Below are 21,573 nucleotides of genomic sequence, written 5' to 3'. Positions count from 1 at the left end.
AAGCAGGTGGACTTAAGGGTGAAGCAGCTAGGCTTTTTGGGTGACTTTCAGTCACCTGACCCTTGTGCACAAAATAGAATAACATCACTGTTTTGCCAAAACCCAGGATTGAACCAGGGATCTTTAGAACTTCAGATTAACACTCTCCCAACTGAACAATTTCAGCTGGCTTTTCACAAGAATCCTGCAGCATTCGTGTCTGTGAGACTAAGCAGAATCCTGAAATGCCTCTGAGGCCTTAAAGGGTAAAACTTTGGCCAGTACGGGGATCGAACCCGCGACCTTGGCGTTATTAGCACCACGCTCTAACCAGCTGAGCTAACCGGCCACTTTCTGCCATGTTTGCTAAAAAGCTCAGCGTAACTGTCATTTTCTTCAAGAGATAAGAATGCTATTCCAGCTTTTTTTGTGCGGTGCTGGTAAAAAAACAAGGTTCCACCGAGATTTGAACTCGGATCGCTGGATTCAGAGTCCAGAGTGCTAACCATTACACCATGGAACCTCAAGTCTCCTGCTTGGTGCTGCCCGGGCCAAAGAGAAAATAATGTAAAAACAAAACAAAAAAAAAAGAAAACGGCCTTGCCAGAAAGTAGCAGAATGTCAATACAAGGCAGTGCCAATGTGCATTGATTTCTGAGTAACTCGTCATTCGGCATGCAGGGCTCCTCACACGTTTACTGGAGCAGGACCAGGTAGGGCCTTCAAAAGAAAAGCGCACTATTCCAGGCATTTCGATGACTAAACGGCAGGCAGGGCAAAGAGGCCACCACAGAGCAAATGTGATCTTTTTTTTCTATTTTGACCACATCGAAAATCGCAAATTATTGATTGCTTTGAGGGAAATTAGCTCATGGTTAAGCGCTCGCTTTGCATGGGAGAGGTAGCGGGAACAATGACTGCATTCTCCACCTCTGTTTTCATGCCTTTTTACATTGGCTTTTATTGCAAAGCTGGTGGCACCTTGAGGGTTTAAAGCGAAACTACTTACGTCAGCTTTGCCGGTTTCTGTGTAGTACATATCATTGCAACCCTTCAGAAGCCCTATCAAGTCACAGTTTTCTTTTATTCAGCAGTGTGTCCGCAGTGGGACATCAAAGCGCTAAATACATAGCATTATAGAGTGCTGTCGATCAGGCCATTGGAATCATCGCCAGAAGCAACGTGACCATCTGGGAGGAAGATAGTGTTTTGGTCAAGTGGAAGCAGGTGGACTTAAGGGTGAAGCAGCTAGGCTTTTTGGGTGACTTTCAGTCACCTGACCCTTGTGCACAAAATAGAACAACATCACTGTTTTGCCTAAACCCAAGATCGAACCAGGGACCTTTAGATCTTCAGTTTAACGCTCTCCCAACTGAACAATTTCAGCTGGCTTTTCACAAGAATCCTGCAGCATTCGTGTCTGTGAGACTAAGCAGAATCCTGAAATGCCTCTGAGGCCTTAAAGGGTAAAACTTTGGCCAGTACGGGGATCGAACCCGCGACCTTGGCGTTATTAGCACCACGCTCTAACCAGCTGAGCTAACCGGCCACTTTCTGCCGTGTTTGCTAAAAAGCTCAGAGTAACTGTCATTTTCTTCAAGAGATAAGAATGCTATTCCAGCTTTTTTTGTGCGGTGCTGGTAAAAAAACAAGGTTCCACCGAGATTTGAACTCGGATCGCTGGATTCAGAGTCCAGAGTGCTAACCATTACACCATGGAACCTCAAGTCTCCTGCTTGGTGCTGCCCGGGCCAAAGAGAAAATAATGTAAAAACAAAAAAAAAAAAAAGAAAACGGCCTTGACAGAAAGTAGCAGAATGTCAATACAAGGCAGTGCCAATGTGCATTGATTTCTGAGTAACTCGTCATTCGGCATGCAGGGCTCCTCACACGTTTACTGGAGCAGGACCAGGTAGGGCCTTCAAAAGAAAAGCGCACTATTCCAGGCATTTCGACGACTAAACGGCAGGCAGGGCAAAGAGGCCACCACAGAGCAAATGTGATCTTTTTTTTCTATTTTGACCACATCGAAAATCGCAAATTATTGATTGCTTTGAGGGAAATTAGCTCATGGTTAAGCGCTCGCTTTGCATGGGAGAGGTAGCGGGAACAATGACTGCATTCTCCACCTCTGTTTTCATGCCTTTTTACATTGGCTTTTATTGCAAAGCTGGTGGCACCTTGAGGGTTTAAAGCGAAACTACTTACGTCAGCTTTGCCGGTTTCTGTGTAGTACATATCATTGCAACCCTTCAGAAGCCCTATCAAGTCACAGTTTTCTTTTATTCAGCAGCGTGTCCGCAGTGGGACATCAAAGCGCTAAATACATAGCATTATAGAGTGCTGTCGATCAGGCCATTGGAATCATCGCCAGAAGCAACGTGACCATCTGGGAGGAAGATAGTGTTTTGGTCAAGTGGAAGCAGGTGGACTTAAGGGTGAAGCAGCTAGGCTTTTTGGGTGACTTTCAGTCACCTGACCCTTGTGCACAAAATAGAACAACATCACTGTTTTGCCTAAACCCAAGATCGAACCAGGGACCTTTAGATCTTCAGTTTAACGCTCTCCCAACTGAACAATTTCAGCTGGCTTTTCACAAGAATCCTGCAGCATTCGTGTCTGTGAGACTAAGCAGAATCCTGAAATGCCTCTGAGGCCTTAAAGGGTAAAACTTTGGCCAGTACGGGGATCGAACCCGCGACCTTGGCGTTATTAGCACCACGCTCTAACCAGCTGAGCTAACCGGCCACTTTCTGCCATGTTTGCTAAAAAGCTCAGAGTAACTGTCATTTTCTTCAAGAGATAAGAATGCTATTCCAGCTTTTTTTGTGCGGTGCTGGTAAAAAAACAAGGTTCCACCGAGATTTGAACTCGGATCGCTGGATTCAGAGTCCAGAGTGCTAGCCATTACACCATGGAACCTCAAGTCTCCTGCTTGGTGCTGCCCGGGCCAAAGAGAAAATAATGTAAAAAAGAAAAAAAAAAAAAAGAAAACGGCTTTGCCAGAAAGTAGCAGAATGTCAATACAAGGCAGTGCCAATGTGCATTGATTTCTGAGTAACTCGTCATTCGGCATGCAGGGCTCCTCACACGTTTACTGGAGCAGGACCAGGTAGGGCCTTCAAAAGAAAAGCGCACTATTCCAGGCATTTCGATGACTAAACGGCAGGCAGGGCAAAGAGGCCACCACAGAGCAAATGTGATCTTTTTTTTCTATTTTGACCACGTCGAAAATCGCCAATTATTGATTGCTTTGAGGGAAATTAGCTCATGGTTAAGCGCTCGCTTTGCATGGGAGAGGTAGCGGGAACAATGACTGCATTCTCCACCTCTGTTTTCATGCCTTTTTACATTGGCTTTTATTGCAAAGCTGGTGGCACCTTGAGGGTTTAAAGCGAAACTACTTACGTCAGCTTTGCCGGTTTCTGTGTAGTACATATCATTGCAACCCTTCAGAAGCCCTATCAAGTCACAGTTTTCTTTTATTCAGCAGCGTGTCCGCAGTGGGACATCAAAGCGCTAAATACATAGCATTATAGAGTGCTGTCGATCAGGCCATTGGAATCATCGCCAGAAGCAACGTGACCATCTGGGAGGAAGATAGTGTTTTGGTCAAGTGGAAGCAGGTGGACTTAAGGGTGAAGCAGCTAGGCTTTTTGGGTGACTTTCAGTCACCTGACCCTTGTGCACAAAATAGAACAACATCACTGTTTTGCCGAATCCCAGGATCGAACCAGGGACCTTTAGATCTTCAGTTTAACGCTTTCCCAACTGAACAATTTCAGCTGCCTTTTCACAGGAATCCTGCAGCATTCGTGTCTGTGAGACTAAGCAGAATCCTGAAATGCCTCTGAGGCCTTAAAGGGTAAAACTTTGGCCAGTACGGGGATCGAACCCACGACCTTGGCGTTATTAGCACCACGCTCTAACCAGCTGAGCTAACCTACCACTTTCTGCCATGTTTGCTAAAAAGCTCAGAGTAACTGTCATTTTCTTCAAGAGATAAGAATGCTATTCCAGCTTTTTTTGTGCGGTGCTGGTAAAAAAACAAGGTTCCACCGAGATTTGAACTCGGATCGCTGGATTCAGAGTCCAGAGTGCTAACCATTACACCATGGAACCTCAAGTCTCCTGCTTGGTGCTGCCCGGGCCAAAGAGAAAATAATGTAAAAAAGAAAAAAAAAAAAAGAAAACGGCTTTGCCAGAAAGTAGCAGAATGTCAATACAAGGCAGTGCCAATGTGCATTGATTTCTGAGTAACTCGTCATTCGGCATGCAGGGCTCCTCACACGTTTACTGGAGCAGGACCAGGTAGGGCCTTCAAAAGAAAAGCGCACTATTCCAGGCATTTTGATGACTAAACGGCAGGCAGGGCAAAGAGGCCACCACAGAGCAAATGTGATCTTTTTTTTCTATTTTGACCACGTCGAAAATCGCCAATTATTGATTGCTTTGAGGGAAATTAGCTCATGGTTAAGCGCTCGCTTTGCATGGGAGAGGTAGCGGGAACAATGACTGCATTCTCCACCTCTGTTTTCATGCCTTTTTACATTGGCTTTTATTGCAAAGCTGGTGGCACCTTGAGGGTTTAAAGCGAAACTACTTACGTCAGCTTTGCCGGTTTCTGTGTAGTACATATCATTGCAACCCTTCAGAAGCCCTATCAAGTCACAGTTTTCTTTTATTCAGCAGCGTGTCCGCAGTGGGACATCAAAGCGCTAAATACATAGCATTATAGAGTGCTGTCGATCAGGCCATTGGAATCATTGCCAGAAGCAACGTGACCATCTGGGAGGAAGATAGTGTTTTGGTCAAGTGGAAGCAGGTGGACTTAAGGGTGAAGCAGCTAGGCTTTTTGGGTGACTTTCAGTCACCTGACCCTTGTGCACAAAATAGAACAACATCACTGTTTTGCCGAATCCCAGGATCGAACCAGGGACCTTTAGATCTTCAGTTTAACGCTCTCCCAACTGAACAATTTCAGCTGCCTTTTCACAAGAATCCTGCAGCATTCGTGTCTGTGAGACTAAGCAGAATCCTGAAATGCCTCTGAGGCCTTAAAGGGTAAAACTTTGGCCAGTACGGGGATCGAACCCGCGACCTTGGCGTTATTAGCACCACGCTCTAACCAGCTGAGCTAACCGGCCACTTTCTGCCATGTTTGCTAAAAAGCTCAGAGTAACTGTCATTTTCTTCAAGAGATAAGAATGCTATTCCAGCTTTTTTTGTGCGGTGCTGGTAAAAAAACAAGGTTCCACCGAGATTTGAACTCGGATCGCTGGATTCAGAGTGCTAACCATTACACCATGAACCTCAAGTCATCTGCTTGGTGCTGCCCGGGCCAAAGAGAAAATAATGTAAAAACAAAAAAAAAAAGAAAACGGCCTTGACAGAAAGTAGCAGAATGTCAATACAAGGCAGTGCCAATGTGCATTGATTTCTGAGTAACTCGTCATTCGGCATGCAGGGCTCCTCACACGTTTACTGGAGCAGGACCAGGTAGGGCCTTCAAAAGAAAAGCGCACTATTCCAGGCATTTTGACGACTAAACGGCAGGCAGGGCAAAGAGGCCACCACAGAGCAAATGTGATCTTTTTTTCTATTTTGACCACGTAGAAAATCTCCAATTATTGATTGCTTTGAGGGAAATTAGCTCATGGTTAAGCGCTCGCTTTGCATGGGAGAGGTAGCGGGAACAATGACTGCATTCTCCACCTCTGTTTTCATGCCTTTTTACGCTCTAACCAGCTGAGCTAACCGGCCACTTTCTGCCATGTTTGCTAAAAAGCTCAGCGTAACTGTCATTTTCTTCAAGAGATAAGAATGCTATTCCAGCTTTTTTTGTGCGGTGCTGGTAAAAAAACAAGGTCCCATCAAGATTTGAACTCGGATCGCTGGATTCAGAGTCCAGAGTGCTAACCATTACACCATGAACCTCAATTCATCTGCTTGGTGCTGCCCGGGCCAAAGAGAAAATAATGTAAAAACAAAAAAAAAAAAAAGAAAACGGCCTTGACAGAAAGTAGCAGAATGTCAATACAAGGCAGTGCCAATGTGCATTGATTTCTGAGTAACTCGTCATTCGGCATGCAGGGCTTCTCACACGTTTACTGGAGCAGGACCAGGTAGGGCCTTCAAAAGAAAAGCACACTATTCCAGGCATTTTGACGACTAAACGGCAGGCAGGGCAAAGAGGCCACCACAGAGCAAATGTGATCTTTTTTTCTATTTTGACCACGTAGAAAATCGCCAATTATTGATTGCTTTGAGGGGAATTAGCTCATGGTTAAGCGCTCGCTTTGCATGGGAGAGGTAGCGGGAACAATGACTGCATTCTCCACCTCTGTTTTCATGCCTTTTTACATTGGCTTTTATTGCAAAGCTGGTGGCACCTTGAGGGTTTAAAGCGAAACTACTTACGTCAGCTTTGCCGGTTTCTGTGTAGTACATATCATTGCAACCCTTCAGAAGCCCTATCAAGTCACAGTTTTCTTTTATTCAGCAGTGTGTCCGCAGTGGGACATCAAAGCGCTAAATACATAGCATTATAGAGTGCTGTCGATCAGGCCATTGGAATCATCGCCAGAAGCAACGTGACCATCTGGGAGGAAGATAGTGTTTTGGTCAAGTGGAAGCAGGTGGACTTAAGGGTGAAGCAGCTAGGCTTTTTGGGTGACTTTCAGTCACCTGACCCTTGTGCACAAAATAGAACAACATCACTGTTTTGCCGAATCCCAGGATCGAACCAGGGACCTTTAGATCTTCAGTTTAACACTCTCCCAACTGAGCAATTTCGGCTGCCTTTCCACAAGAATCCTGCAGCATTCATGTCTGTGAGACTAAGCAGAATCCTGAAATGCTTCTGAGGCCTTGAAGGGTAGAAGTCTGGCCAGTACGGGGATCGAACCCGCGACCTTGGCGTTATTAGCACCACGCTCTAACCAGCTGAGCTAACCGGCCACTTTCTGCCATGTTTGCTAAAAAGCTCAGAGTAACTGTCATTTTCTTCAAGAGATAAGAATGCTATTCCAGCTTTTTTTGTGCGGTGCTGGTAAAAAAACAAGGTTCCACCAAGTTTTGAACTCAGATCGCTGGATTCAGAGTCCAGAGTGCTAACCATTACACCATGGAACCTCAAGTCTCCTGCTTGGTGCTGCCCGGGCCAAAGAGAAAATAATGTAAAAAAAAAAAAAAGAAAACGGCCTTGCCAGAAAGTAGCAGAATGTCAATACAAGGCAGTGCCAATGTGCATTGATTTCTGAGTAACTCGTCATTCGGCATGCAGGGCTCCTCACACGTTTACTGGAGCAGGACCAGGTAGGGCCTTCAAAAGAAAAGCGCACTATTCCAGGCATTTTGATGACTAAACGGCAGGCAGGGCAAAGAGGCCACCACAGAGCAAATGTGATCTTTTTTTTCTATTTTGACCACGTCGAAAATCGCCAATTATTGATTGCTTTGAGGGAAATTAGCTCATGGTTAAGCGCTCGCTTTGCATGGGAGAGGTAGCGGGAACAATGACTGCATTCTCCACCTCTGTTTTCATGCCTTTTTACATTGGCTTTTATTGCAAAGCTGGTGGCACCTTGAGGGTTTAAAGCGAAACTACTTACGTCAGCTTTGCCGGTTTCTGTGTAGTACATATCATTGCAACCCTTCAGAAGCCCTATCAAGTCACAGTTTTCTTTTATTCAGCAGCGTGTCCGCAGTGGGACATCAAAGCGCTAAATACATAGCATTATAGAGTGCTGTCGATCAGGCCATTGGAATCATCGCCAGAAGCAACGTGACCATCTGGGAGGAAGATAGTGTTTTGGTCAAGTGGAAGCAGGTGGACTTAAGGGTGAAGCAGCTAGGCTTTTTGGGTGACTTTCAGTCACCTGACCCTTGTGCACAAAATAGAACAACATCACTGTTTTGCCGAATCCCAGGATCGAACCAGGGACCTTTAGATCTTCAGTTTATCGCTTTCCCAACTGAACAATTTCAGCTGCCTTTTCACAGGAATCCTGCAGCATTCGTGTCTGTGAGACTAAGCAGAATCCTGAAATGCCTCTGAGGCCTTAAAGGGTAAAACTTTGGCCAGTACGGGGATCGAACCCACGACCTTGGCGTTATTAGCACCACGCTCTAACCAGCTGAGCTAACCTACCACTTTCTGCCATGTTTGCCAAAAAGCTCAGAGTAACTGTCATTTTCTTCAAGAGATTAGAATGCTATTCCAGCTTTTTTGGTGTGGTGCTGGTAAAAAAACAAGGTCCCATCGAGATTTGAACTCGGATCGCTGGATTCAGAGTCCAGAGTGCTAACCATTACACCATGGAACCTCAAGTCTCCTGCTTGGTGCTGCCCGGGCCAAAGAGAAAATAATGTAAAAACAAAAAAAAAAAAAAAGAAAACGGCCTTGACAGAAAGTAGCAGAATGTCAATACAAGGCAGTGCCAATGTGCATTGATTTCTGAGTAACTCGTCATTCGGCATGCAGGGCTCCTCACACGTTTACTGGAGCAGGACCAGGTAGGGCCTTCAAAAGAAAAGCGCACTATTCCAGGCATTTTGATGACTAAACGGCAGGCAGGGCAAAGAGGCCACCACAGAGCAAATGTGATTTTTTATTTTTATTTTGACCACATCGAAAATCGCCAATTATTGATTGCTTTGAGGGAAATTAGCTCATGGTTAAGCGTCGCTTTGCATGGGAGAGGTAGCGGGAACAATGACTGCATTCTCCACCTCTGTTTTCATGCCTTTTTACATTGGCTTTTATTGCAAAGCTGGTGGCACCTTGAGGGTTTAAAGCGAAACTACTTACGTCAGCTTTGCCGGTTTCTGTGTAGTACATATCATTGCAACCCTTCAGAAGCCCTATCAAGTCACAGTTTTCTTTTATTCAGCAGCGTGTCCGCAGTGGGACATCAAAGCGCTAAATACATAGCATTATAGAGTGCTGTCGATCAGGCCATTGGAATCATCGCCAGAAGCAACGTGACCATCTGGGAGGAAGATAGTGTTTTGGTCAAGTTGAAGCAGGTGGACTTAAGGGTGAAGCAGCTAGGCTTTTTGGGTGACTTTCAGTCACCTGACCCTTGTGCACAAAATAGAATAACATCACTGTTTTGCCAAAACCCAGGATTGAACCAGGGATCTTTAGAACTTCAGATTAACACTCTCCCAACTGAACAATTTCAGCTGGCTTTTCACAAGAATCCTGCAGCATTCGTGTCTGTGAGACTAAGCAGAATCCTGAAATGCCTCTGAGGCCTTAAAGGGTAAAACTTTGGCCAGTACGGGGATCGAACCCGCGACCTTGGCGTTATTAGCACCACGCTCTAACCAGCTGAGCTAACCGGCCACTTTCTGCCATGTTTGCTAAAAAGCTCAGCGTAACTGTCATTTTCTTCAAGAGATAAGAATGCTATTCCAGCTTTTTTTGTGCGGTGCTGGTAAAAAAACAAGGTTCCACCGAGATTTGAACTCGGATCGCTGGATTCAGAGTCCAGAGTGCTAACCATTACACCATGGAACCTCAAGTCTCCTGCTTGGTGCTGCCCGGGCCAAAGAGAAAATAATGTAAAAACAAAACAAAAAAAAAAGAAAACGGCCTTGCCAGAAAGTAGCAGAATGTCAATACAAGGCAGTGCCAATGTGCATTGATTTCTGAGTAACTCGTCATTCGGCATGCAGGGCTCCTCACACGTTTACTGGAGCAGGACCAGGTAGGGCCTTCAAAAGAAAAGCGCACTATTCCAGGCATTTCGATGACTAAACGGCAGGCAGGGCAAAGAGGCCACCACAGAGCAAATGTGATCTTTTTTTTCTATTTTGACCACATCGAAAATCGCAAATTATTGATTGCTTTGAGGGAAATTAGCTCATGGTTAAGCGCTCGCTTTGCATGGGAGAGGTAGCGGGAACAATGACTGCATTCTCCACCTCTGTTTTCATGCCTTTTTACATTGGCTTTTATTGCAAAGCTGGTGGCACCTTGAGGGTTTAAAGCGAAACTACTTACGTCAGCTTTGCCGGTTTCTGTGTAGTACATATCATTGCAACCCTTCAGAAGCCCTATCAAGTCACAGTTTTCTTTTATTCAGCAGTGTGTCCGCAGTGGGACATCAAAGCGCTAAATACATAGCATTATAGAGTGCTGTCGATCAGGCCATTGGAATCATCGCCAGAAGCAACGTGACCATCTGGGAGGAAGATAGTGTTTTGGTCAAGTGGAAGCAGGTGGACTTAAGGGTGAAGCAGCTAGGCTTTTTGGGTGACTTTCAGTCACCTGACCCTTGTGCACAAAATAGAACAACATCACTGTTTTGCCTAAACCCAAGATCGAACCAGGGACCTTTAGATCTTCAGTTTAACGCTCTCCCAACTGAACAATTTCAGCTGGCTTTTCACAAGAATCCTGCAGCATTCGTGTCTGTGAGACTAAGCAGAATCCTGAAATGCCTCTGAGGCCTTAAAGGGTAAAACTTTGGCCAGTACGGGGATCGAACCCGCGACCTTGGCGTTATTAGCACCACGCTCTAACCAGCTGAGCTAACCGGCCACTTTCTGCCGTGTTTGCTAAAAAGCTCAGAGTAACTGTCATTTTCTTCAAGAGATAAGAATGCTATTCCAGCTTTTTTTGTGCGGTGCTGGTAAAAAAACAAGGTTCCACCGAGATTTGAACTCGGATCGCTGGATTCAGAGTCCAGAGTGCTAACCATTACACCATGGAACCTCAAGTCTCCTGCTTGGTGCTGCCCGGGCCAAAGAGAAAATAATGTAAAAACAAAAAAAAAAAAAAGAAAACGGCCTTGACAGAAAGTAGCAGAATGTCAATACAAGGCAGTGCCAATGTGCATTGATTTCTGAGTAACTCGTCATTCGGCATGCAGGGCTCCTCACACGTTTACTGGAGCAGGACCAGGTAGGGCCTTCAAAAGAAAAGCGCACTATTCCAGGCATTTCGACGACTAAACGGCAGGCAGGGCAAAGAGGCCACCACAGAGCAAATGTGATCTTTTTTTTCTATTTTGACCACATCGAAAATCGCAAATTATTGATTGCTTTGAGGGAAATTAGCTCATGGTTAAGCGCTCGCTTTGCATGGGAGAGGTAGCGGGAACAATGACTGCATTCTCCACCTCTGTTTTCATGCCTTTTTACATTGGCTTTTATTGCAAAGCTGGTGGCACCTTGAGGGTTTAAAGCGAAACTACTTACGTCAGCTTTGCCGGTTTCTGTGTAGTACATATCATTGCAACCCTTCAGAAGCCCTATCAAGTCACAGTTTTCTTTTATTCAGCAGCGTGTCCGCAGTGGGACATCAAAGCGCTAAATACATAGCATTATAGAGTGCTGTCGATCAGGCCATTGGAATCATCGCCAGAAGCAACGTGACCATCTGGGAGGAAGATAGTGTTTTGGTCAAGTGGAAGCAGGTGGACTTAAGGGTGAAGCAGCTAGGCTTTTTGGGTGACTTTCAGTCACCTGACCCTTGTGCACAAAATAGAACAACATCACTGTTTTGCCTAAACCCAAGATCGAACCAGGGACCTTTAGATCTTCAGTTTAACGCTCTCCCAACTGAACAATTTCAGCTGGCTTTTCACAAGAATCCTGCAGCATTCGTGTCTGTGAGACTAAGCAGAATCCTGAAATGCCTCTGAGGCCTTAAAGGGTAAAACTTTGGCCAGTACGGGGATCGAACCCGCGACCTTGGCGTTATTAGCACCACGCTCTAACCAGCTGAGCTAACCGGCCACTTTCTGCCATGTTTGCTAAAAAGCTCAGAGTAACTGTCATTTTCTTCAAGAGATAAGAATGCTATTCCAGCTTTTTTTGTGCGGTGCTGGTAAAAAAACAAGGTTCCACCGAGATTTGAACTCGGATCGCTGGATTCAGAGTCCAGAGTGCTAACCATTACACCATGGAACCTCAAGTCTCCTGCTTGGTGCTGCCCGGGCCAAAGAGAAAATAATGTAAAAAAGAAAAAAAAAAAAAAGAAAACGGCTTTGCCAGAAAGTAGCAGAATGTCAATACAAGGCAGTGCCAATGTGCATTGATTTCTGAGTAACTCGTCATTCGGCATGCAGGGCTCCTCACACGTTTACTGGAGCAGGACCAGGTAGGGCCTTCAAAAGAAAAGCGCACTATTCCAGGCATTTCGATGACTAAACGGCAGGCAGGGCAAAGAGGCCACCACAGAGCAAATGTGATCTTTTTTTTCTATTTTGACCACGTCAAAAATCGCCAATTATTGATTGCTTTGAGGGAAATTAGCTCATGGTTAAGCGCTCGCTTTGCATGGGAGAGGTAGCGGGAACAATGACTGCATTCTCCACCTCTGTTTTCATGCCTTTTTACATTGGCTTTTATTGCAAAGCTGGTGGCACCTTGAGGGTTTAAAGCGAAACTACTTACGTCAGCTTTGCCGGTTTCTGTGTAGTACATATCATTGCAACCCTTCAGAAGCCCTATCAAGTCACAGTTTTCTTTTATTCAGCAGCGTGTCCGCAGTGGGACATCAAAGCGCTAAATACATAGCATTATAGAGTGCTGTCGATCAGGCCATTGGAATCATCGCCAGAAGCAACGTGACCATCTGGGAGGAAGATAGTGTTTTGGTCAAGTGGAAGCAGGTGGACTTAAGGGTGAAGCAGCTAGGCTTTTTGGGTGACTTTCAGTCACCTGACCCTTGTGCACAAAATAGAACAACATCACTGTTTTGCCGAATCCCAGGATCGAACCAGGGACCTTTAGATCTTCAGTTTAACGCTTTCCCAACTGAACAATTTCAGCTGCCTTTTCACAGGAATCCTGCAGCATTCGTGTCTGTGAGACTAAGCAGAATCCTGAAATGCCTCTGAGGCCTTAAAGGGTAAAACTTTGGCCAGTACGGGGATCGAACCCACGACCTTGGCGTTATTAGCACCACGCTCTAACCAGCTGAGCTAACCTACCACTTTCTGCCATGTTTGCTAAAAAGCTCAGAGTAACTGTCATTTTCTTCAAGAGATTAGAATGCTATTCCAGCTTTTTTGGTGTGGTGCTGGTAAAAAAACAAGGTCCCATCGAGATTTGAACTCGGATCGCTGGATTCAGAGTCCAGAGTGCTAACCATTACACCATGGAACCTCAAGTCTCCTGCTTGGTGCTGCCCGGGCCAAAGAGAAAATAATGTAAAAACAAAAAAAAAAAAAAGAAAACGGCCTTGACAGAAAGTAGCAGAATGTCAATACAAGGCAGTGCCAATGTGCATTGATTTCTGAGTAACTCGTCATTCGGCATGCAGGGCTCCTCACACGTTTACTGGAGCAGGACCAGGTAGGGCCTTCAAAAGAAAAGCGCACTATTCCAGGCATTTTGATGACTAAACGGCAGGCAGGGCAAAGAGGCCACCACAGAGCAAATGTGATTTTTTATTTTTATTTTGACCACATCGAAAATCGCCAATTATTGATTGCTTTGAGGGAAATTAGCTCATGGTTAAGCGCTCGCTTTGCATGGGAGAGGTAGCGGGAACAATGACTGCATTCTCCACCTCTGTTTTCATGCCTTTTTACATTGGCTTTTATTGCAAAGCTGGTGGCACCTTGAGGGTTTAAAGCGAAACTACTTACGTCAGCTTTGCCGGTTTCTGTGTAGTACATATCATTGCAACCCTTCAGAAGCCCTATCAAGTCACAGTTTTCTTTTATTCAGCAGCGTGTCCGCAGTGGGACATCAAAGCGCTAAATACATAGCATTATAGAGTGCTGTCGATCAGGCCATTGGAATCATCGCCAGAAGCAACGTGACCATCTGGGAGGAAGATAGTGTTTTGGTCAAGTGGAAGCAGGTGGACTTAAGGGTGAAGCAGCTAGGCTTTTTGGGTGACTTTCAGTCACCTGACCCTTGTGCACAAAATAGAACAACATCACTGTTTTGCCGAATCCCAGGATCGAACCAGGGACCTTTAGATCTTCAGTTTAACACTCTCCCAACTGAACAATTTCAGCTGCCTTTTCACAAGAATCCTGCAGCATTCGTGTCTGTGAGACTAAGCAGAATCCTGAAATGCCTCTGAGGCCTTAAAGGGTAAAACTTTGGCCAGTACGGGGATCGAACCCGCGACCTTGGCGTTATTAGCACCACGCTCTAACCAGCTGAGCTAACCGGCCACTTTCTGCCATGTTTGCTAAAAAGCTCAGAGTAACTGTCATTTTCTTCAAGAGATAAGAATGCTATTCCAGCTTTTTTTGTGCGGTGCTGGTAAAAAAACAAGGTTCCACCGAGATTTGAACTCGGATCGCTGGATTCAGAGTCCAGAGTGCTAACCATTACACCATGGAACCTCAAGTCTCCTGCTTGGTGCTGCCCGGGCCAAAGAGAAAATAATGTAAAAAAAAAAAAAAAAAAAAGAAAACGGCCTTGACAGAAAGTAGCAGAATGTCAATACAAGGCAGTGCCAATGTGCATTGATTTCTGAGTAACTCGTCATTCGGCATGCAGGGCTCCTCACACGTTTACTGGAGCAGGACCAGGTAGGGCCTTCAAAAGAAAAGCACACTATTCCAGGCATTTTGACGACTAAACGGCAGGCAGGGCAAAGAGGCCACCACAGAGCAAATGTGATCTTTTTTTTCTATTTTGACCACGTCGAAAATCGCCAACTATTGATTGCTGTGAGGGGAATTAGCTCAAATGGTTAAGCGCTCGCTTTGCATGCGAGAAGAAGCGGGAACAATGACTGCATTCTCCACCTCTGTTTTCATGCCTTTTTAAAGCGAAAAGGTTTAAAGTGAAACTCTCCTGATTTAATCATCACCAGAAGCGACGTGACCATCTGGAAGTAAGATAGCTTTTTGGTGAAGTGGAAGCAGTTGGACTTAAGGGTGCAGCAGCTAGGCTTTTTGGGTGACTTTCGGTCACCTAACTCTTGTGCCCAAAACTGAAAAACAACACTACTTTACCGAACCCTGGTTCTAACCAGGGACCTTTAGATATTCAGTCTAACACTCTCCCAACTAAGCTATTTCAGCTGCCGTTTCATAGTTTTTTTGCAGCGTAGACGTGTGTAAGACAGAGCAGAGCCCTTAAATGCATCTGAGGCCTAAGAGGGTAAGAGCTTGGCCAGTACAGGGATCGAATCCACAACCTTGCCGTTATTACCACCATAGTCTAACCAGCTAAGCTAACCAGCCACTTCCTGCCTAAAGCACTAGAAAGCCCAGAGTAAATGTCATTCCCTGGCCTTCAAGAGATTAACATTCTATTCCAGCTTTTTTTTGTGCGGTGCTGGCAAAATAACAGGTCCCACTGAAATTTTAACTCAGATCGCTGGATTCAGAGTGGTCACCATTACACCATGGAACCTCAAGCTTGTTGTGTGGTGCTGTCAAAGCTGTAGGGAATGAATAAAAAAAAACGGCCTTGCAGGAAAGTAGCAGAATGTCAATCCAAGGTGGTGCCAATGTGCATTGATTTCTGAGTAACTGAGTCATTCTGAGTCATTCGGCATGCAGGGCTCCTCACACGTTTACTGGTGCAGGAATAGGTAGGGCTTTAAAAGAAAAGCGCACTATTCCAGGCAATTTGACGACTAAACGGCGGGCAGGGCAAAGAGGCCACCACAGAGCAGATGTGATCTTTTTTTTTTTTTTTTGACCACGCCAAAAACTACCAATTTGAATTTTTCTGAGGGGAATTAGCTCAAATGGTAGAGCGCTCGCTTAGCATAGGAAGGGGTCCAATCTTCACGCTCACTCGCAAGCGAACAAGCCGCAAAAACAGGGAAAAATGCGACAAATTTCGCTTGCAGTAGTGTTCGCGGCTTTGTGACTGTGCATAATGTGGTATTTTAGTTGCATATTGCATGTCACTCTAAATGTCATTTTTTGCGTGCTGGATTCGAACACACGATCTGTGTAACACAATATCCAATCAGTGTCGGTTTTAGCGGAGCCAATCAGCTGCGCTCTTATTGAAATTTTACTGATGTAACACAGGCAATTATATTGATATTACTATTATTATGTGGATATTGTTCTTAAAAAGCATATTACGTTAATTAAAAATGAATGCAAATGTTTCAATTAAACATATGTATGCATGTTTATGTATATATAAGTATATTATATATATTTATTTATTAATATATAAATATATACTATACTATATATATATATATATATATATATATATATATATTAATATATGTTATATTTCTTTATGTAATAACTTTAAATGAATGCACACAAAAACAAGTAATATGCAAAATGGTTTATTAAAATGAATACAAATATTAAAATCGCAAAACAATTTTAAAAATATAAAAAACAAAATAAAAACATATCTTAATATATAAACTGTATAATATACAATAAATAAAAACAATACAATATATATTTATTTATTGTGCACATATATTAAAACAATATTATATATATATATATTTACTTATTATACACATTATATAAAAACAATACTCTATATATATATATTTAGTTTTATATACACAATATATTAAACAATAATATAAATACATAATAAAATGCAAGAGTGGGGGCACGTAATATATAAAATATAGTATTTAAGCAATGTATAAAATTTTATTTTTTTAAAGAAATATAAATATATTTTTACATAAAATGCACACAAATATTAAATAAGTACACACAAGACAAAATAAGAGTGGGCCTATAAGTGCCACTTTAAAATGCTAAATATTAACACACAAAAATTAAATAAAATGAGAGAGAGAGAGTACCCATGTAACATTTACAAAAATATATACAGCAATTTGTCCTTTATTCTGGAGCTGGAGTTTGTCCTTTATTTTGCTGGCGTTGTTCTGCCAACCAGTCCTCTAAGGACAAATCGGCTATGGCCAAACTCCTTAGTCTTTGGTTGCTCACATTAGCTGCAAACACTTTTCTTCTCCTGTTCCCGTCTGCGCCTGTTTCTCTGGGTGTAACGGGACACAGGAACAGCAGGCGCAGGTGGAGCAGGTGCAGGTGGAGGAACAGCAGGTGCAGGTGGAGCAGGTGCAGGTGGAGGAACAGCAGGTGCAGGTGGAGCAGGTGCAGGTGGAGGAACAGCAGGTGCAGGTGAAGCTGGGACTGCACTGGATGTTGGTGCAGCAAATGATGGAATCACCATTGACACACTCATGTCTGGGTTAAAAACAAGTGTGCCAAACAATGATCCAGGTCCTGAAATAGGCTGCACAACATCTGGTGCTGTGGGGGGTGGTGCAATGGGGCACACCGTGCTGGGGGTCGGTGGAAAGGAGCACACCGTGGTGGGGGCAGATACAATGAGGCGCACTGTGGTGGGGGCCGGCGCAATAGGGCGCACTGTGGTGGAGGCTGGTATGATGGGGCACACTGTGGTAGAGGCTGGCGAGATGGGGCGCACTGTGGTGAAGGTCGGTGTGACGGGGCACACCATGGTAGGGGCTGGTGCAATGTGGCAGACTGTGGTGGGGGTTGGCGTGATTGGGCATACCGTCGTGGGGGCCGGTGGAAAGGAGCAAACCGTGGTGACATCCGGCAGGAAGGAGCAAACTGTGGTGGTTGCAGAAGCAGACTTTTGACCAGGTCGAAGAAGAGGTGCCTGTCCTTCTTTATTTGGAGGAAAGACAAACTTGTGTTTGGGGCCTGATGTTGTCGGTGCCTCGTCCAATTTTCCCCTCGGCAAAGGAAGCTGCGTATCTGCCACAGCAATTGGATCAAGTGGAGTCAGTCCCTGAGTGAGTACACTCATTTCCTGATCCTTTTGCCTCCGTTGAAACCTGATAATAAATGATATGTATTATTCATTTATATTAATTTAGAAGTATTCAGGTAATCTAAAGAAAATAATGTGCTTTGCTTACCACTGAATGAGCGTCTTCTGATTTAGCTCAAAAAGCTGGATCACTGTTTCATCCATCAGCCTGCGACTGCCAAGCACCAGATCCCGGATGTGGTGGTAATCGGTCAGTATTTTAGACCACCTGTGCGTGCGAACACCAGCCTTCTTGGAAGTGGACTTGTGTACGGCACACAGCTTTGTACAAATGGCCTCAACCAAGCGGCTGGTGCTAGGCCACTGTGCTGGACCCTCAGGATGTCCAATCAGACAGCGCTTGACGCTCTCCACACCTGGAGTGACTCCGGAGCGCTTTGGTGCCTTAAAGCGCCCATGTGTCAGCTGAGGCTCATGTCGAGGCTGGTAGTTGATGCGCTGTTTATCAACATCCAGGAGAGCTGTCCACAGCTGGATGGCCTCTGTCACCTGCAGGTCAGTGAGGTAAGGAGCCTAACGAAGACCTACCAAATAAGCAGCCAGATCCTGCACCTTGTCCCACCCAGCAATGCCATCAGGTCCAATGACTACTCCCTGGTAAATACAGAATAAATTTAGTATATGTGGAATAAAAAAAGACTAAATAAAATTAAGTTCTTAATATATCTTACCTGAGCCTCAACAGAGAGACTGTCTCCAGACTTGGATGGCTGTGACGGCACTGAGGGGGCTGGGCTAGGAAGCTGTCCTTCTCCACCAGCTGATGTGGACGGCTCAGCCAGTAATGCTGGGGACTGAGGCAGAGGCGAAGATGAAGGGCTGTTTCTGAGATCACGGCAGGGGTCATCCTCATACAGCACTTGAACTGTGATGTCCTCCATGATCTCCTACTCAAACCCGTCATCTTGTAGATCCTCGTCATGTACTTCCTCCACCAGCCTGTCTTCCTCCTCTGGGTTCTGGAGCACCGGAGTCAGGGTTTTGCCGGTCTGGCTGTAAAGGTGCTCCATTCCCAGCAATTCACCTTAAAAAAATAAAACAATTAAAAAAACATATATTAAATAAAACTAATGATAAAATAAACATTTAGATTACCATTTTGTGTAGTACATTAAAGGCTTAATTAATAACTTCCATAACAACTAATTAATGGATTTCTTGCCTGTATATGCTCCAGGAGGGTGATAACGGTTATCCCAGGGCTTGCGTCCTGAGACATATCTTTTGGTGGACAATGAGCATTGTGTTTTTCCTCTCTCTCTCTCCCTGCAGGTAACTGTGTCCACCTGGTAGCAATCATTGGATCTTTCTAGAGTGGAGAGAGAGTATTTAACCTGAGCTGCACTTCAAACCAGTGTTGGTGGTGTCAAGTGCAGTGGCAGAGCTTTTCTCCAAATTCAGACCTGACTCATGAGGTGAACGGATCAATTCTTTTTCCGGCTCTAAATGCGTATGATTGGCCCATGATGAATGAGTGACTCAGACGCGATAGAGGACTCAAGAGATGAACGGATCAATTCCGACCACAACCCAAACCTTGCCTACTTGTAAATTACTGATGTGGAGACTGCATAGCTCAGTCGGTAGAGCATCAGACTTTTAATCTGAGGGTCCAGGGTTCAAGTCCTTGTTCGGGAATGTGACGCTCATTTTGTGGAGCCACAGCTTTTGCCGTTGAGCTATCGCTTGATGAAAGTTTCATCTGGATGCACAATATGTGTACTAGGCATAAAGTAATGGCGGTACAGTCAGTCTTGTAGTCGTGGCTGAGTGGTTAAGGCGATGGACTAGAAATCCATTGGGGTATCCCCGCGTAGCTTCGAATCCTGCCGACTACGTCCTCCGTGTTTTTAAAATTTCAGCAGTCGTCAATTGTTTGCATTTCCATTGTTTCTTGGGAAAAGCGTTGTGCTGGTAGGAGGAGAAAAACAACAGAGTGTTCTCACTGAAGAGAAAGGGGCTTATCACACGGAGGAACATACCACACATAGGTCACAAGGGCTGTTTCGTAGCTCGCCGTGATCGTATAGTGGTTAGTACTCTGCGTTGTGGCTGCAGCAACCCCAGTTCGAATCCGGGTCACGGCAGGCTTTTCAAGGTGACATTGGTGTCGCACTCTGTGTTGCCATCCGTTACCTCCAGCCTTCTTTTAGTGCAGGCTGTGCTAATGGCACGTCCTGAATGTTTACGTTTTCCTAAAGTGTGGAAGACTAAGGCATGGAAGGAATCTTTTCAATTGTTGAGTGTCCATTCATTGCCACAACAGCAGAAAGACATTCTGCAGTTATCATTGATCTATTTAATGTCTCCTACATGACATGAAGTTCAAACTATTGTGTTGTACTGATGTCTACACCTACAAAAACCATAAACCCAACCTCAAAGTAACCTGTCGTGTTTAAGCAACATCCACACCAACCATAAGCTTAAAACCCCATGTCACGGTAAACTTTAGTGTACTGTGAAGGTCTGCGCCGACCACAACCCAAACCTTGCCTACTTGTAAATTACTGTTGTGGAGCCCGGATAGCTCAGTCGGTAGAGCATCAGACTTTTAATCTGAGGGTCCAGGGTTCAGGTCCCTGTTCGGGCGTGTGACGCTTGTTTTGTGGAGCCACAGCTTTTGCCGTTGAGCTATCGCTTGATGAAAGTTTCATCTGGATGCACGATATGTGTACTAGGCATAAAGAAATGGCAGTACAGGCAGTCTTGTAGTTGTGGCCGAGTGGTTAAGGCGATGGACTTGAAATCCGTTGGGATCTCCCCGCGCAGGTTTGAATCCTGCCGACTACGTCCTCCCCCTTTTTAAAATTGCAGCAGTCGTCAATTGTTTGCATTTCCATTGTTTCTTGGGAAAAGCGTTGTGCTGGTAGGAGGAGAAAAACAACAGAGTGTTCTCACTAAAGAGAAAGGGGCTTATCACAGGGAGGAACATACCACACAAAGGTAACAAGGGCTGTTTTGTAGCTCGCCGTGCTCGTATAGTGGTTAGTACTCTGTGTTGTGGCTGCAGCAACCCCGGTTCGAATCCAGGTCACGGCAGGCTTTTCAAGGTGACATTGGTGTCGCACTCTGTGTTGTCATCCGTTACCTCCAGCCTTCTTTTAGTGCAGGCTGTGCTAATGGCACGTCCTGAATGTTTACGTTTCCTAAAGTGTGGAAGACTAGGGATTCGATATAAGAGAAATAGGATCTTTGATGCCAGCATGCTGTGTAGATAAGTACTGATCAAGTCACGCTTCTAAGGCAAGGAAGGAATCTTTTCAATTGTTGAGTGTCCATTCATTGCCACAACAGCAGAAAGACATTCTGCAGTTATCATTGATCTATTTAATGTCTCCTACATGACATTAAGTTCAAACTATTGTGTTGTACTGATGTCTACACCTACAAAAACCATAAACCCAACCTCAAAGTAACCTGTCGTGTTTTAGCAACCTCCACACCAACCATAAGCTTAAAACCCCATCTCACGGTAAACTTTAGTGTACTGTAAAGGTCTGCGCCGACCACAACCCAAACCTTGCCTACTTGTAAACTACTGTTGTGGAGCCCGGATAGCTCAGTCGGTAGAGCATCAGACTTTTAATCTGAGGGTCCAGGGTTCAAGTCCCGGTTCGGGCGTGTGACACTCATTTTGTGGAGCCACAGCTTTTGCCGTTGAGCTATCGCCTGATGAATGTTTCATCTGGATGCACAATATGTGTACTAGGCATAAAGAAATGGCGGTACAGACAGTCTTGAAGTCGTGGCCGAGTGGTTAAGGCGATGGACTTGAAATCCATTGGGGTCTCCCCGCGCAGGTTCGAATCCTGCCGACTACGTCCTCCCCCT

At 44.9% G+C, this 21,573-nt stretch overlaps 2 protein-coding genes and 22 non-coding genes across 24 annotated transcripts in view; 4 read left to right on the top strand and 20 right to left on the bottom strand.

The window, feature by feature from the left end:
* The window catches only part of LOC147836787 (uncharacterized), a 150,092-nt gene that overhangs the window by 52,640 nt on the left and 75,879 nt on the right, over positions 1–21,573 (top strand). The gene's annotated exons all lie outside the window — the stretch shown is intronic.
* On the bottom strand, positions 255–328 carry trnai-aau (transfer RNA isoleucine (anticodon AAU)). The gene has a single exon. It is a non-coding gene; the product is annotated as a tRNA-Ile (tRNA).
* Positions 431–502, bottom strand: trnaq-cug (transfer RNA glutamine (anticodon CUG)). Its single transcript has one exon. It is a non-coding gene; the product is annotated as a tRNA-Gln (tRNA).
* Positions 1,455–1,528, bottom strand: trnai-aau (transfer RNA isoleucine (anticodon AAU)). Its single transcript has one exon. It is a non-coding gene; the product is annotated as a tRNA-Ile (tRNA).
* trnaq-cug (transfer RNA glutamine (anticodon CUG)) lies at positions 1,631–1,702 on the bottom strand. Its single transcript has one exon. It is a non-coding gene; the product is annotated as a tRNA-Gln (tRNA).
* On the bottom strand, positions 2,654–2,727 carry trnai-aau (transfer RNA isoleucine (anticodon AAU)). Its single transcript has one exon. It is a non-coding gene; the product is annotated as a tRNA-Ile (tRNA).
* On the bottom strand, positions 2,830–2,901 carry trnaq-cug (transfer RNA glutamine (anticodon CUG)). Its single transcript has one exon. It is a non-coding gene; the product is annotated as a tRNA-Gln (tRNA).
* On the bottom strand, positions 4,030–4,101 carry trnaq-cug (transfer RNA glutamine (anticodon CUG)). Its single transcript has one exon. It is a non-coding gene; the product is annotated as a tRNA-Gln (tRNA).
* trnai-aau (transfer RNA isoleucine (anticodon AAU)) lies at positions 5,053–5,126 on the bottom strand. Its single transcript has one exon. It is a non-coding gene; the product is annotated as a tRNA-Ile (tRNA).
* Positions 6,866–6,939, bottom strand: trnai-aau (transfer RNA isoleucine (anticodon AAU)). The gene has a single exon. It is a non-coding gene; the product is annotated as a tRNA-Ile (tRNA).
* Positions 8,235–8,306, bottom strand: trnaq-cug (transfer RNA glutamine (anticodon CUG)). Its single transcript has one exon. It is a non-coding gene; the product is annotated as a tRNA-Gln (tRNA).
* trnai-aau (transfer RNA isoleucine (anticodon AAU)) lies at positions 9,258–9,331 on the bottom strand. Its single transcript has one exon. It is a non-coding gene; the product is annotated as a tRNA-Ile (tRNA).
* Positions 9,434–9,505, bottom strand: trnaq-cug (transfer RNA glutamine (anticodon CUG)). Its single transcript has one exon. It is a non-coding gene; the product is annotated as a tRNA-Gln (tRNA).
* Positions 10,458–10,531, bottom strand: trnai-aau (transfer RNA isoleucine (anticodon AAU)). Its single transcript has one exon. It is a non-coding gene; the product is annotated as a tRNA-Ile (tRNA).
* Positions 10,634–10,705, bottom strand: trnaq-cug (transfer RNA glutamine (anticodon CUG)). The gene has a single exon. It is a non-coding gene; the product is annotated as a tRNA-Gln (tRNA).
* Positions 11,657–11,730, bottom strand: trnai-aau (transfer RNA isoleucine (anticodon AAU)). The gene has a single exon. It is a non-coding gene; the product is annotated as a tRNA-Ile (tRNA).
* On the bottom strand, positions 11,833–11,904 carry trnaq-cug (transfer RNA glutamine (anticodon CUG)). Its single transcript has one exon. It is a non-coding gene; the product is annotated as a tRNA-Gln (tRNA).
* On the bottom strand, positions 13,033–13,104 carry trnaq-cug (transfer RNA glutamine (anticodon CUG)). Its single transcript has one exon. It is a non-coding gene; the product is annotated as a tRNA-Gln (tRNA).
* Positions 14,056–14,129, bottom strand: trnai-aau (transfer RNA isoleucine (anticodon AAU)). Its single transcript has one exon. It is a non-coding gene; the product is annotated as a tRNA-Ile (tRNA).
* trnaq-cug (transfer RNA glutamine (anticodon CUG)) lies at positions 14,232–14,303 on the bottom strand. The gene has a single exon. It is a non-coding gene; the product is annotated as a tRNA-Gln (tRNA).
* On the bottom strand, positions 16,510–19,331 carry LOC141381680 (uncharacterized). The gene is made up of 3 exons (XM_087249330.2): positions 19,296–19,331; positions 17,828–18,177; positions 16,510–17,743 (listed from the first exon to the last, which is right to left on the bottom strand). The coding sequence occupies exons 1-3, from the start codon at positions 19,329–19,331 to the stop codon at positions 16,867–16,869; spliced, it is 1,263 nt and encodes a 420-aa protein (XP_087105456.2). The 3' UTR covers positions 16,510–16,866.
* On the top strand, positions 20,451–20,532 carry trnas-uga (transfer RNA serine (anticodon UGA)). Its single transcript has one exon. It is a non-coding gene; the product is annotated as a tRNA-Ser (tRNA).
* trnak-uuu (transfer RNA lysine (anticodon UUU)) lies at positions 21,291–21,363 on the top strand. Its single transcript has one exon. It is a non-coding gene; the product is annotated as a tRNA-Lys (tRNA).
* On the top strand, positions 21,482–21,563 carry trnas-uga (transfer RNA serine (anticodon UGA)). Its single transcript has one exon. It is a non-coding gene; the product is annotated as a tRNA-Ser (tRNA).

The sequence above is a fragment of the Danio rerio genome, chromosome 4 (genome assembly GCF_052040795.2).
Source record: "Danio rerio strain M-AB ecotype USA chromosome 4, GRCz13ab, whole genome shotgun sequence".
NCBI classification, from domain to species: Eukaryota; Metazoa; Chordata; class Actinopteri; order Cypriniformes; family Danionidae; genus Danio; species Danio rerio.
Note: the sequence above shows the minus strand (reverse complement) of the source record. Positions and strands in the feature narration are given on the sequence as shown.